General features: G+C 39.6%; 1 protein-coding gene across 2 annotated transcripts in view; it reads right to left on the bottom strand.

The window, feature by feature from the left end:
- Positions 1 to 16,125, bottom strand: part of LOC122803352 (F-box/WD repeat-containing protein 7-like) — a 1,891,371-nt gene that overhangs the window by 1,145,731 nt on the left and 729,515 nt on the right. The window contains exon 1 of one of the 2 annotated variants that reach the window (XM_044072927.1): positions 10,482 to 10,753. The exons of the other annotated variant lie outside the window; for it this stretch is intronic. Coding sequence (XP_043928862.1) covers positions 10,482 to 10,523 — 42 coding nt within the window. The 5' untranslated portion in view covers positions 10,524 to 10,753. Of the gene's footprint in view, positions 1 to 10,481; positions 10,754 to 16,125 lie in introns of those variants that run through there. 2 annotated transcript variants of the gene reach the window in all.

The raw sequence follows: 16,125 nt of genomic DNA, 5'->3' as shown, positions 1-16,125 counted from the left end.
ATTATCTCACAGATAAAATTTTAAAGGTGGATATTCTAGGGCGACTCTTTGTCACCGCTGCTCTTTTGTCCTGCCCTTAACCCATTAAGCTGTCTACTTAACAGATTAGGTCGTGGCTACAATTTGGCTCCCAGAAAACAACGAAGTGTAAAGATTTCTCATCTTTCTTTTTGTAGATAATTTAAAACTATAGTTCATCAGATGAGGAAATGAAAGCATAATTGTAAGTGGTCAAAACTTTCTCAGATGGTATAAGAATGTCATTCAGTCTTGATAAATATGCAAAAGCAACCTTTAAAGCAGAAAAGCTACACCACCAAGAAAATATCAGTCTGGGACAGGAATGTGATATAAAAGAACTAGAGCAACAGGGAGTGTATAAATACTTCGGAATTGCTTAAGGATCAACAATAAAACATGAATAAATGTGAATAAAACTTAGTAAGGAATATTTTAGAAGACTAAAATTAATACTGAAAACAGCTCTGACATCTAGGAACAAAGTCCAAGCTATAAACCTATTTGCTCTTCCTGTTCTAACTTAAAGTTTTGGGGTGACTGACTGGCCCCAGAAGGTACTGGATCAATTAGACAAGAAAACAAGGAAAATGCTTCATGCTTATCCAATGATTTATAAAACCAGTGCATACCAAGATTATATATTCCCCATTCTGAAGTAGATATGTCTTCCCTGCTTAGTTTAGCAGAAGCAAATTGGTGTCAAGTGGGAATGGAACTCAAACCAGAAGCAGATAAAAATCAGGCAGCAACTGAATGTGCCAAAAAAAACAAAAGAAAGAATATGAGGTGAAGGATCACATGAGAAGGCAAAAAAAGTGGAAAATGCATAAACGTAGTTGCAAGTAGAGAAAACTCCTGGAACAACCTGATGTCAATCAGGATTTAATGCAGGAATGGTTATGGAGGGGTGAATTTAAAGCAAAAGACGAAAGGTTAACATTGGTGGCCCAAGTTTGTGGACTACATACACGCTGCTTTTCAAAGTCCATTGAACATTTCGAAGAAACTGACAAATGCAAGTTTTGTAAAACAGAATTGGAAACAGTTGCACATCTTGTTGCTGGGTGTGATACACTAATGCAAGTTTTGTAAAACAGAATTGGAAACAGTTGCACATCTTGTTGCTGGGTGTGATACACTAATGGCAGAAGGCCTGTACAGTGAAAGGCTTAATAATGTGGCAAGACGGTTGCATTGGGGATGTGCACACATTGTCATATTGAAGTAGCTGAGAAGCATTGGAAACATAAGCCACAAAGCATTACAGAAAATTGTGAAGTTTATATCACATGGGATCACCCATTATTAACAGTTCAAAAAACAGATGTGAGAAAACCAGATATAGTATTTTAGGAAAAGAAGACAAAAGTAGCACTGATCATTGAAATTGGTACACCCACTGATTACAGTGTTGCATATACAGACAGATACAATGTCATAAAACACCTGGATTTGCAGTCAGAAATGAGGGTAGTGTGGAAGAAGGATACCCAGATAGCTCCAACAGTAAGTAGTAGAAGCAATGGGTCCCATAAAAATAATTTGCAGTCTCATTTAGATATGTTACCGATACATGGAACTCCATATGAACTGCAGGAGGAGTCAATTCTGGGCACATTGTGGATGCTGCGAAGATCACTTTTGGCTAACATCAAAGACTGAAACCATACTAATTTCATGAACTTTAATCATACTTTGAAATAGGAATGGAATCCATTCGTGTCACGGTATTAAAAACCCAAAAGTCTTGGAGAAATTAAAAAGAGCAAAAGAATATTATATTCATAAAGTAAAGAAAGTACACTAAGAACTAAACCAACACGGGAATGAAGAAAGGAGATTCTGCCGATAGGGATGACTGCAATCAGGGGTACACATAACAGGCAAAAAGGGGCTGGAATACACTTGAAGGAGTTAGCAAAGGAATGAAGTATTGGGAACAAAGAAACAGGGAAATGTAATAAAATGAGAATAAGCCATGAAGACATTTGGACAGCAGGCTGGAGCCTGCCTTCCCTACTGGGGACTGATATCAGAGTATAGGCAAAGATACAGGGATAGGGGAATCCCAAGTGAAAAAGCTGCATTTGTTGAGTTTTTAGCTGAATGTAAAACAGGAGCTGCTGTTACAAAAGGGATAATTGGTACGGCATATAAAACATTCCAATATAACTATAGGAATCAATCAGAAGTCAGAAAAGATAGGGAAGAGACATCAGATAAGAAATTCAAAAACAATGGGTGGACATGTGTATGGCTCCCAAATATGCAACAAAGTGTAGAGGACTTAGGATTTTTGCTTGGAAGTGTTTGCATAGGTAATTTTAAATCCCAAGAAAACTCCAAAGAATTTTTCCTCAGGTAGATGGCAAATACTGGAGTTGTAATGAGGAATAAAGAGGTACCTAGGAGCATATGTTTTCAGAGCGTAATTAGTTGTCAAACTTTAAAAAATCCCTACAGAGTACTCTGTCAGCAAATGAGTGTAACTGAGGAAATTAATTTTTTGAGGTGGGACACAGGATCTGAATTACCCAGACATACTAAGGCCTTATTAAGTTTAATTCTGGTAGCTGCCAAAAAACAATTACTAGAAAAGAGAAATCAGTGTCTAAACCACAATCATATGTGAAGCAGTCAAAATCGTAACAAAAATAAAAGAAGAGGGATTTTTTAGAAAACGGTAGGAGTAAATTACCTAGAAAAAATGGACACTGTGGAAACAATACATGCAAAAATGTTTTTGAAGAGGAATGAGGTTTAAGAGAAGACAGAAACTGAACAATTTATGCAATGGTGGATTGATTATATTGTGTAGAAGAAAGGTGGATTTGTCAATATGGATTGATTATTAATGTAAGCTTGCCTGTGTCACAAGTTGATAATTCAGTCTTCTTCTTTCGGCTGCTCCCGTTAGGGGTCGCCACAGCAGATCAACTGTTTCCATTTCCTCCTGTCCTCTGCATCTTGCTCTGTCACACCAACCACCTGCATATCCTCTCTCACCACATCCATAAACCTTATCTTAGGCCTTCCTCTTTTCCTGTTACCTGGCAGCTTCATCCTTAGCATGTTTTTCCCAATATACCCTGCATCCCTCCTCAGCACATGTCCAAACCAACGTAATCTCGCCTCTCTGGCTTTGTCTCCAAACCTTCCAACCTGGGCGGACCCTCTAATATACTTATTCCTAATCCTGTCCATCCTCATTACACCCAGTGCAAATCTTAACATCTTCAACTCTGCCACGTCAAGCTCTGACTCCTGCCTTTTTGTCAGTGCCACTGTCTCCAACCCGTATAACATAGCTGGTCTCACTACCCTCTTGTAGACCATCCCTTTCACTCTTACTGGTACTCTTCTGTCACAAATTACTCCTGACACTCTTCTCCACCCACTCCATCCTGCCTGTACTCTCTTCTTCACCTCTCTTCCACACTCACCATTACTCTGAACTGTTGATCCCAAGTACTTAAACTCATTCATCTTCGCCACCTCTACTCCCTGCATCCTCACCATTCCTCTATCCTTCCTCTCATTCACACACATATATTCTGTCTTAGTCCTGCTGACCTTCATTCCTCTTCTCTCTAGAGCATATCTCCACCTCTCCAGGGTCTCCCCCACCTGTTCCCTATTCTCACTACAGATCACAATGTCATCTGCAAACATCATAGTCCACGGGGACTCCTGTCTGATCTCGTCTGTCAACCTGTCCATCACCATTGCAAATAAGAAAGGGCTCAGAGCTGATCCTTGATGTAATCCCACCTCCACCTTAAACACATCTGTCACTCCCACCGCAGACCTCACCGCTGTCACACTACCCTCGTACATATCTTGTACCACTCTTACATACTTCTCTGACACTCCCGACTTCCTCATACAATACCACAACTCTTCTCTAGGCACCCTGTCATATGCTTTCTCTATATCCATGATAATTCAGTAAAGGTGCTTTTAAAAAAATGTTCCGGTATTTAAGTGAGAAAGCTCTAGCAGCGACCCAGATGAAAAGTTTAGTGCTGACTTCCCTTATTTACTTTTCATGAAATGGCACTAATTACTCTGAATTATCATATTCATTCCACAAAACACAGCTACTGACTATCTAAGTAAGTAATGAAATAGCAGCTGGATCCTATATACCAACTTCATGACAACTAAGAATCTTTCTTAGAAATATGGTGGCTACATACTTACAGCCTTGATACTCTACTTGTGCAAACAATGAAATAGAACTTATCAAAGACCTAAATGAAAAACATGCCTTAAAATTTACACATCTAATTAAGAAACAGCATCAGCCAAAACATAGGACAGCACTGGCAGAGGCATAGATAAGGATCTTGTATGTAACAGTGGAAGTGATGCAGCTATGGGCAATCACTTAGTCTTGAAATGTGTGCCAGTATCAAGTTATGATGTGAAAGAAGTCCAACAATCACAGGCTGATGATCAATCTTCTTCTAAGATCATTAAACTTAGCAAGCTATACCTATACCCTATCAATGAAATCCTATGAAAAAGCATCCTCACTACGCTCCATTATCAAAACCAACCCTGTCAAGCAGTATCCCCACCATCATCCCATACCCACTAGTAAACATAACTATAGCACCATCCAAGTCTGCAAACCACTTGATCAAATGTATACATGCCTCACAAACTTATAAACTGCTTTTCCAAGTTATTTCTCTTATACCCCTAATATACCCATTTATGTAGTCTAAGATACTCCAACTAATCTTTCCAAATTCAAAGCCTACCTATTTCTCCCTCTCTTTTTCATCTGCAATTTAAATTTATTTCCTAAAAATATGCTAAGTTAAAAATTATATGCACAACTTAACATTCAATAAACCTTTTAGGCTATTTTATATATCAAATACCTGTAATGCCTTCTTGTGTACTGTAAAATATCCTTTTTGTTAATCTTTATTTACCAAATTTCAGGTCATAGTAGAAAAAGGTACAAAGGGTCAGCCAACTTACTTTGCAATGACTCTAGTGCTAAATAAATTAAAATATTCACAAATGAATTTACTAAGTTGGCAAAGCAGTTTGCCACCTACCATCAAATACTGTATTTCATTGTCCACCAGACACACGCACACACTGGAGAACATATCCAACATTCCTTACCAAAGCTTCCAAATGTACATGCACAGTGTTTTGTAGCACGCATACATGTGATACATCCCAGAAAGTACAGCTGTGTAGGTAAACGTACCATAACAGTAGATGTTCTAAAATATCTTAAATGCAGTAGCCTAAACTGTATGGGTTATAGCCTGAGAAGGATATGACCACTGGCCAGCTTTCATTGCTTCAGAGTACCTTATTTATTTATTTACATTTGTTGACCGGGAGTGTCCGATTGGACGTAGGTCCATTTTCAGCGGAAGCCTGGGGAGAAAAGCTCCACAGTTAAAATAAACAGACAGTAGTTGCATTGGATTACATAGGGATTAACAATGTAACATAGCAATTACTTACAACATATTTACAGATGAAGAACTTAGTACATCTGTAGACAACTAGAATCTTTATCTGTGAAGTACATAACAGACATTAACAAATGTTACAATAAGAAGTTCCTGCTGTATAATAAGTACTAGGCTTATGAGCATCTGAGGTTGCTATAATCAAGGTAGTTAGTGGAGTGGAAAGAAAGGCAGTGGTTGGATGGGGTGGGTGATATTAGAATGGGAGTTGCAAGGGTATAGCCAGCATGTTTTTAGGTGCGCTTTTAGTAAAGTTTTGAAGTTTTGAACCTTCCACTCATTCTAACCACTGTGGTACTCAAGTTCAATGCAATACTCACATGTAGAGATGCAAAACCTCCCATCAGAGTACAGAAGAGGACCACATTTATTTCATTTGTTAAACCTGCTAGGCACAAGCCTCTTTTCCGGGATAACCCAGGACAAAAGCACTGTCTAAGTGACTTGCTCAGAGTCATACAGTAGGCAAAATGAAGACTGAAAGAATCAAACCCTGGACTAAAGTTGAAGCTTGTTAGCAACTCACTGGTTTAATCCCACTCAATAACCTCATATCAGGGGGCTTAAATGAGAATGTGTCTTTCGGGATGGCCATTCCAAGTTAGCAAATATAAATAAAGAAAAAAATAAAGGTGCTAAGTGCCGAACTATTATTCATTTATTGATATTTGATTACCGGGAAAGTCCGACTGGGTAGAAGTCCATTTTCAGCGAAGGCATGGGGAGTAAATCTCTAAAATATTACAAAATATTTTAGGAACAATAATTTTACAATCTTCAAAGATAAAACAAAAACATCTGTAGTTTAAACAATTACAACATATTAGACATACTATTAAAAGACTACACATCGAATATAACTACAGACATGTTCTGTTTTACTCCACAGAGACAGACACACTCACACATAAATACTGGCTTCCTACCCAATTTTGTTTGTGTCTTTCGGCTTTTCCCGGTTAAGAGTCGCCACAGCGGAACTCCGGTCCGCTAATGATTGGCAGTAGATTTTTACGTGCCGAGTTGCCGGCCCTGACGCACAACCTTCAACGAAGGTACGCCCATTCACGCATGTCTCCACACAGAAGACGCTCTAGCTGAGAATCGAACAGGACAAAGTCTTACTGTGAGGCGACAACGCTACCACAGCACCACCACTGCAGCGCACTGGCTTCCTACCCATTAATATTAGTAAATATAAACTGAATATTACCAGGGCAGCTTGTTATATCCAGCACACAAAGGCATTCTCTTTTATACAGTAACAATCTCTGGTCCTACAGAGTGCCCAGTTCCTCACTCAAATAAGATATATGTCCTTCTAGAATGTTGTGTCAAGAATAAGGCCCTATGGTTTGCTTAGCATATACAGGATAGTCACAAAAGCTGACCTGGGACTAGTGAGATGACAACTGTTCTATCACCCGAGTAGAAAGGACTTTTATCATTCTGTAATTTTCTTAGAAGACAAGTATATGATGTGTTTATGCCACTCCCTGGCCTACCTATCTAGAAGGAATATAAATTTATCATTTATATTTTGGTAACATGTTGTCTGCCTGAGTTACAAACCTATTTCTAAAGGAGGCCTGGGAACAAAAGCTCCCATGTTGCAAGTAGCATACATCCAATATATAAAATCAGTTTTTCAGATGTTTATACATTTATCCAACTACATTCAAAACACTTACCAAAAAAGAGGAAGGGAATTTTCCTGGAACTATGGCCAAATTTCCCCCAGTCAGTAAGAATACTACCTCCCCAGACCACAAGCCTAATGGAAATTAACTGCTCCACAAAACAAAATAAGCAAGCAAACACTTTTGCAGTCACTTTAAGCAGTCTTAACAAGCAGTGTCTTGCTCAGCAAACAAAGAAATACATACAGCATGTGTACTATTCTACCTCCTGTATACAAGTGGATATATGAACTGCTCTCCACGGCTCAAACAGGCAGAAGAATACAATTCCCTACACAACAGGCATGCACAGGTGTAATATCTAGCCAAACCCAGGTGTGCACTCTACAACACAACAAATCTTAAGTGTCTTAACTAACAAGCACAAGCACAGCCATGCTACGTCCTAAACAGCATATAAAGGAATGTACATGTAACACACTGTAAAGCACTTAGGTAAAAGCCAACAGTTTTCTATGTAGCACATATTATGAATGTGCAGTCTCCTCCCTACCACCCATGCAAGAACATAAGGGCAATATTCACTCAGCACACATGCAATTCCTACCAACACAGACTGGAAGGGATAAGATGTCCATATTACCCATATCATGAAGGCTTAACAACTATTCAGCAGAGAAGTTCAGAAATGCACTTACCACCATCCTGTCTGTCCTACAAGAAGATTAATGTATAATGTTTTGTACAATACAAACAAGCTATGTCCTGAAAGGTGAAAGCATACATACAGATGTGTTATAATGGTAAAACTGTGTAGTACCACAACCAACATAGACACAGGTATATATATATATATATATATATATATATATATATATATATATATATATATATATATATAACAAACTGCATTCTTCAGAATATGCAGGGGTACACATGCACTGCCTTGCAAAATTATGTGTCCAAGCACAAATGTATACACACTTAAATGGGGTTTACTTTTTAGCTGGTTCTATGACACAAACGGGAAGAAGATGGCTAGGGCCCAAATAATGACCCAACCAATCAAGGTCTGATTAGTGACCCAGGCAATGAATGAGTCAGAGAAGAAGAGAAGAGAGTAGAAGCCTGGAAGAGAAGACAGCCGATGCCTGCTTATTTCTCTCCGAGAGGCACTTTTCATGGTGTGTCTCACAATAAAGCATCCGTAGTGCAGAATGAATCCTGAGCAGGCTCTGCCCTCTCAAAAGTGCTCAAGATTGCTTGAAGGCCTACATTATTTTGGAAAAAAAAATGATGGATGCATGCTCCACCCAACACACATGCACACAAACCCATGAAACATTACTCTGCACAAAGGAGTGAGTTAGGGTGCACTACAAAAAATCCCGATAGCTGGATAGAGGATGGCTGTACCATGACTGACTCCTGCCTGGTTGGGAATAAATGGATAAAGGTCACAGCAGGTGGTTAGATGGTCATCAGACACTGGAGGCTCAGAAAAAGTGTGTGCACTGTAACTTACAGCATGCACAAACAAAAGTGAGTATTTCTTACACATAACCCACACAAAGTTCTGACTGCCGTGTAAGTGCATGCACATGCTTCACATACAGGTACGTGGCACCCATACTATCCTAACAAGCACATGCAGGTAGAAATATGCACTGTCCAAGCCAATACAGCTGTGGGTGTACAGTCTTGCTGTAATCACCAAAGTATATAATTTTTTTGTGTCGACCATGGAACCTGCGTAAGGGCTCCCTTGTGTGTAATCATTTTGCGCATTTACTCCACTACTAGCATTCACATTCAGTGGCCTGATCAACACATTCATTCCCCTGGAGGTGAGAGGTGGACATTATGTAATGGACAAATTACTGGTCCTGTAGAGGTCACTGCCTCCTCATGTTAACGCCTCCCTTTAGGTGGCTGCCTGCGTAAAGAATGACATGTGTGCTCTCATGCACATCACCCCCAAATCAGCTGCAAAATGCACCATTTAATACTGTGAACCTGCACTGGCTTGTTCTACAAGCGATCACCTACTCACTAGTAAGCGACACTAAAATGACAGGACAAACTGCCTCGCCCAGGTTGGTAAATGGCTGTCAGCCTTTCAAGTCCTTCCTCCCCCACCTGGAATCTCCCCACCTGGACCCCTCTAGCACTTATACCGCTAATCAAACCCAGGAGGTAGTCAGGATTTCATCCCTCTATACTAAGGAGTTGGGCGATTGTATACAGTGTTGTGTCTAATATGCACAGGCATCAAATGAATTGCATTACCTTTCAAATATACAAAAAAGATTTATGATGTCTAGGGCAGGTGTATACTTTTCTGTATGTCGTGACTGTAAGCTTTAATCAAAAAAGGATTAACAAACGTAATAGCACAAAATACAAACACTTCACGTAAGTGAGTACTATCCAACAAATCAGTGCAAAAAAAAAAAAAGTGTAATATCCTTCCCAGCACAAAAAAAGCACAGTTGAGCACAGTGATACATAACTATACACAGGTACAGGTGTGCACTCTCTATGACAGGAAACCACAAGGCATATGTACACAGATATAGGTGTGCATATAACCCTACTCAAAAGAAGCAGCTTCAGTTGTACTCTGTGATGAAAAGCAACATAAAAAAGCTCCATCACAAGCAGCATACAGTGGTGGCATTTTTCCAAATAAAAAGTGAAGGCATTGTTTGGCAGTCCTGACTAGCACATCTACAATGATGTTAGAGGAGAACACACAGGAGCATGCCTTCCCAACCAGCATCCACTGATACATGCCTGCTTTTTCCTGCCAAGCAGAAATGGGTACTAGCACTAAATATTCTAACCAGCAATCTCACATAAACACATGCATATGCTATACTGATAAGCAGTTAGAGGCATGGCAAATGCACAGAAAAATATGACTTTGTTCATTACATGCTCTACAGGTGTGTGCCGCACCTTACCCAGTCTGCAGACACAAAGTCACACAAGTACAAATATTTCTGTCTAGTACCACACATGTACTCTTTTCTAAACACATACTCCTAGAAAAACATACATGTTTACACCAACTACATCTAACATTTCTTACCGCCTGTAACATTTTCAAAAACAAATCAGCTCATAGACAGGGATGCCATGCTGTTCCTTTAATTTTCATTCTGCTTACATCTCTACAGATCCTAACAGCAAAACCAATAAACTTCAAATCAATTTCATGGTGTGGTGGAGTAAGAAGATGCATTCAAAATGACTTCCAGGTGCATAAATGAAGTGTGGGTTTCTTTCCTAATACACAAGTAGTACGTACCCTGAAGAGGAAGAATTTGAAGGTGCTGTAGAATCCCATCATTACAATCTGCTCTGAAGTGATGGGCTCTCCGTTTTGAATATTTACACTCCTAGGTTAGGTTTTTGCTCAATCATTAATCCCCGCTGAAAGCACCCATTCTAAGCATCTGCAGATAGATTAGATTTCTCTCTCCCTCTTTCTCCTCTTCAAACATTAATCTCTACAAAAATGCAGATAACCCAGGCAAGAAATCAGAGTTTTTTCACCAGCCTTTTCCAAGTCTTACTATGATAGAAAGAGAGAGAGAGCGAAAGACAGAGAAGATATTAAAAAGCGAGTGTGTTTCCTGATGTACCAGAGCTGCACTGATGCCAAGAAATAAGAGGCGTGGTAACACAGCAGCTTCATGCTGTCTGTTAAGCGTGAATAAGATCTCAACAAACAGGCCCCCCCCTAAGCAGCAGAGATGTACAAACTTTGATTTGATATGACTGGATTCTTATCAGTATTGTGAATACAAAAGTTCCTCGCTCTTCCCGCAGTGCTGCTAATGCTTCAAGCCTACAGGAAACCCCAGCATCAGTCCCAACAGACACGATTATTTTGTATTTTCTAATAGTATTTATCTATGAAACGTGTTAAGGGAAACTGAAATAAGCTGCATTACTAATCTGTTTTGGACTGAAGCTTTTATACTTATACTGTTTGGAAGCCAGTAAAACATTTAGAGTACAGTGAGCATCTGCTCCCGAAGTAGCAAGGAAAAAAAAAAGATTGTCAACTGCTCACCCACCTATCTAAGTTAGTGGTAGCTCTGTAGTGGCTATAAAAGATTCCATGGCATTTGTCAAAAACACTAGGGGAACTTCCCTGATGCCCTAGCTGATCTTTCCCTACCTAGTCAATATGAATAGCAGTTTGGGTGCCCCCTGAAAATAAGCAACAGGCCTAGCATGACTAATCCCATCCACAAAACATACATACATAAATAAATAACCATGATGTAGATATATGCATACAACTGACAAAAATTACTCTGTGATGCACATGTCTAGAAGCTATAGCTGCTTATATATGTTTGTTTCTTTCGGCTTTTCCCGGTTAGGGGTCGCCACAGCGGAACTCCAGTCCGCTAATGATTGGCAGTAGATTTTGACGTGCTGGCTTGCCGGGCCTAACGCACAACTTTCAATGAAGGAATGCCCATTCACGCATGTCGTCACACAGAAGACGCTCTAACTGAGAATCGAACGGGCAACGTCTAACTGTGAGGCGACAACGCTACCGCAGCAGCACCACCGCAGTACTACAGCTGCTTATATATATATATATATATATATATATATATATATATATATATATATGTGTGTGTGTGTGTGTGTGTGTATGTATGTATGTGTGTGTGTGTGTATAAGTATACATCTAAAAAGAAAAAAGGCAGTACACAAATTCCTGAGAAGAAATCAACTCTCACTTCTATCTTACACCTTCCAAGCTCTTCATGTTTTTGCATACTTTGCTACAGCATATGTATCTCATCCACATTTACTGCAACACAATATAATTTCTAATTACAAAAGAACAAGATAACTGAAAAAGATCAAAGGAATACAGATGGTCTATAACTGCTATCTTCTATACTCCCCCTCCCTACTCCATTCAAGCATTCCACATGCCCCTATATCTCTATGTTGACTTAACATGCCACTACTTTTTCTAGCAGGTAATTTTGGGCCTCCACCCTATAGAAAATAAAAATGTACCAAAACGTAAATTTTCTGCTATTTGTCGTCTAAGCCCTCTCCTTCTATAATAAACCCACCCCCACCAGTCTCATGACAACATGCTGAAGACATATCATACCTATCTTTCCTTTATTTCCTCCAAAGTCTAAATACCCAATTACATCTGTTAGACTCCAACCCATACTTTTTCTCTAAAGACACACCACCAACATGATATACTTTTCTTCTTCATGGTGCCCAGAATCAAATAAAGTACTAAAGGCAAAGTATCCAACCAGTGACCTCTAAACTGACTCTCTTCAATCTATGTCCTCACCAAGCATCCCGACATCCTGATAAACCATGTTATGACTCATAACTCTGTCATGAATCTTGATGCAAGTCTTAACTGAAGGTTTAAAATTCCTCGTCATTCCCTGGTCTCTAGGCCAAACTGATGCAGTCAAGCAAGTAGACAGTGTTTACATCTCTGTGAATACTGAACACACAATATATATATATACACACACACACACATATATATAGGTTCATAGGTTCATACTAGGCTATCTGCCCTAGGGCATTTATAAGCCTAGCCAGAATGTGTTTGGCTTTCGCCACCCATTTTAAATTCATTTTGCTATGCCCTTTTTCGAGGTTAGTATACTGTGTCTCTGTCTAACAGTGACACAGAAGTGATACCCGGGGTAAACCTACGATCTCCCATCCACTCATCAAGATTCCTCTTGAACAGAGTCAATGAGGGACTCTGCCTAACCTGGACTGAGATTTTATTCCAGAGTGAAGGGAGCCTCTGGGTTATGAATCTGTCCCTCCAGCATGTCCTATTTATTTCAGTGCTGAGGTTCAAGTCTCTTGAGCGTAGCTCGATGGGATTTGGATTTTCTGAGGTGCAGCATGTCCATTAATTCTGGGTTGGACATGGCTTTATACGTCAGGCACAGATCGCCTCTGAACAGGCGGTATGCCACTGAGTAGAGCTGGAGTTTCTTTAACCAGGCAGCATATGGCATCTGTTTGAGCCCTTTGATCCTCTTGGTGAGGTACTTTTGGGGTCTTTCCAGTTGCTGCAGGTGTCTGGTAAGGTACATCCCAAAAGGGGCATTGTACTCAATTATGGGCCTGATGAGGGATGAGTAAAGAGGCACGATGACCTCCCTGATCTAGATGTGAATCCCTTCATGATTAGGTGGGCTATATAAAATGTTTTTCTAACCACTTTGGCCACGTGGTTGTCAAATGAGAGATTGCTATCAACTTGGGTCCCCAGGTCCCTAATTACTTCTTATGTACTTAATGGATTACTACCTATGTGGTAATTTGTGGGCACTTTGTTTTTGCCAAAGGGGATGACTATACACTTTTGGCATTTAGCTTGAGGCCATGGCTCTGGCACCAGTTGTCTGTTTCTATGAGGCCCTTTTGGAGGATGCTTGTGTCGGCTGGAGAGTCGATTATGGCGCCCAGTTTGCAGTCATCTGCGAACTTGGTCAGCCACAGTCCTTCCGTGTTGGCCTGTACCTCCGAGAAATATATACCGAACAAGAGAGGTCCCAGGACTGAGCCTTGTGGGACACCACTTGTAACTGGTTTGGAGTCTGACATGGCTCCAGCAATTCTAACCATGTGGGTTCTGTCCTTGAGCCAGTTTGCAATCCATCTAGTGACATAAGGGTTTATATTTAAGCTGGTGAGCTTATCTATAATGCCCGAGTGGGGTATTGTATCGAAGGCTTTTGCGAGGTCCAGGTAGGCTGTGTGGACCACCTTCCCCTCGTCAATGGCCTTGGTGATTGTTTCAAAGAAATCAACCAGGTTTAAGAGGCAGGATCTGCCCTTAACAAAGCCGAACTGGGTAGGATCCAGTGTTTGTAGGTCCCCAATATCTTTATTTAAGAGGTCCATGATGATCCTTTCCATAGCTTTGCAGACCAAGCTAGTCAGGCTTATGGGGCGATAGTTTCCGGGATCCGTTGAGGCACCACCTTTATGGAGAGGTATATATATATATATATATATATATATATATATATATATATATATATATATATATATATATATACACACACACATATATATATATATATATATACACATATATATATATATATATATATATATATATATATATATATATATATATATATATATATATACACACACACACACACACACACACACACACACACACACACACACACACACACACACACACACAGGCTATAAAACATTTACACACCCCTGTTAAAATGCCAGATTTTTTTGATATAAAAAAAATGAGATCACAATAAATCATTTTAAAACTTTTCCTACCTTTAATATGACCTATAACCTGTACAATTCAATTGAAAAACAAGCAAATCTGTTAGGAGAAAAAAATATAAAAAGTAAAAAAACGTACAATAAGCTGGTTGCATACGTGTGCACACTTAAACTAATACTTTGTCGAAGCACCTTTTGATTTAATTACAGCATTCAGTCTTCTTCGGTACACATCTGCCATCAATTAATGAGACTCTGATTAACCCCAAATAAAGTTCAGCTGTCCTAGTAGGATTTTCATGACATGTACTCAGTTGCCTGCTACAGCAAAAGCCATGGTTCGCAGAGAGCTTACAAAGAATCAAAGGGATCTTAATGCTGAAATGTATCAGTCAGGAGAAGGGTACAAAAAAATTTCCACAGCATTGGATATACCATGGAACACAGTGAAGACAGTTGTCACAAAGTGGAGAAAATATGGGACAACAGTGTTGTTGCAAAGAACTGGGAGTCCCTCCAAAATTGATGAAGAGACAAGATGAAAACCAGTCAGGGAGGCTGCCAAGAGACCTACAGCAACGCTGAAGGAGCTGCAGGAATTTCTGGCAAGTACTGGTTGTGCACTACATGTGACAACAATCTCCCTTATTCTCCATATGTCTGGGCTATGGGGTAGGGTTGCAAGACAGAAGCCTTTTCTTACACAGAAAAACATCCAGGCCTGGCTAAAATTTTCAAAACAATACATCAAGTCTCCCAAAAGCATGTGGGAAAATGTATTATGGTCTGATGAGACCAAGGATGAACATTTTGGCCACAATTCCAAAAGGTACATTTGGTGCAAAAAATACTTCGCATCACCAAAAGAACACCATCCCCATGGTGAAGCATGGTGATTGCAATATCATGCTTTGGGGTTGCTTTTCTTCAGCTGGAACTGGGCCTTTAGTCAAGGAGGATGGAATTACCAACAATTCCAAATATCAGTTACTTTTGGCCCAAAACCTTCAGGCATCTGCTAGAAAGATGAAGAGGAATTTCACCTTTCAGCACGACAGTGACCCCAAGCATACATCTAAATCAACAAAAACATGGCTTCACCAGAAGAAAATTAAAGATTTGTAGTGGCCCAGCCAGAGCCCAGACCTAAATCTAATAGAAAATCTGCGAGGTGACCTGAAGAGGGTGCACAAGAGATGTCCTCGCAATCTGACAGATTTGGAGCGCTTTTGCAAGGAAGAGTAGGCAAATATTACCAAGTCAAGATGTGCCATGCTGATAGACTCCTACTCAAGAAGACTAAATGCTGTAATTAAATCAAAATGTGCTTCAGCAAAGTATTAGTTTAAGGGTGTGCACATGTATGCAACCAGCTTATTGCACGTTTTTTATTTTTTATATTTTTTCCCCTAACAAATTTGTTTGTTTTTCAATTGAATTGTACAGGTTATAGGTCACATTAAAAGTGGGAAAAGTTTTGAAATGATTTATTGTGATATCATTTTTTTATATCACAAAAACGTGGCCTTTTAACAGGGGTGTGTAAACTTTTTATATCCACTGTATATGCTAAATGTAGCCAACCATATCAGTTGACACAGCACCCAGTGGTTAACAGCTGGATACCTCTGTTTGTCAACTATTTGTTTACTAAG

The sequence above is a fragment of the Protopterus annectens genome, chromosome 5.part1 (assembly GCF_019279795.1).
Source record: "Protopterus annectens isolate FY-2018-M chromosome 5.part1, PAN1.0, whole genome shotgun sequence".
Lineage (NCBI taxonomy): Eukaryota > Metazoa > Chordata > Ceratodontiformes > Protopteridae > Protopterus > Protopterus annectens.
The sequence above is the reverse complement of the archived record's forward strand: the minus strand, read 5'-3'. Positions and strand labels throughout refer to the sequence as shown.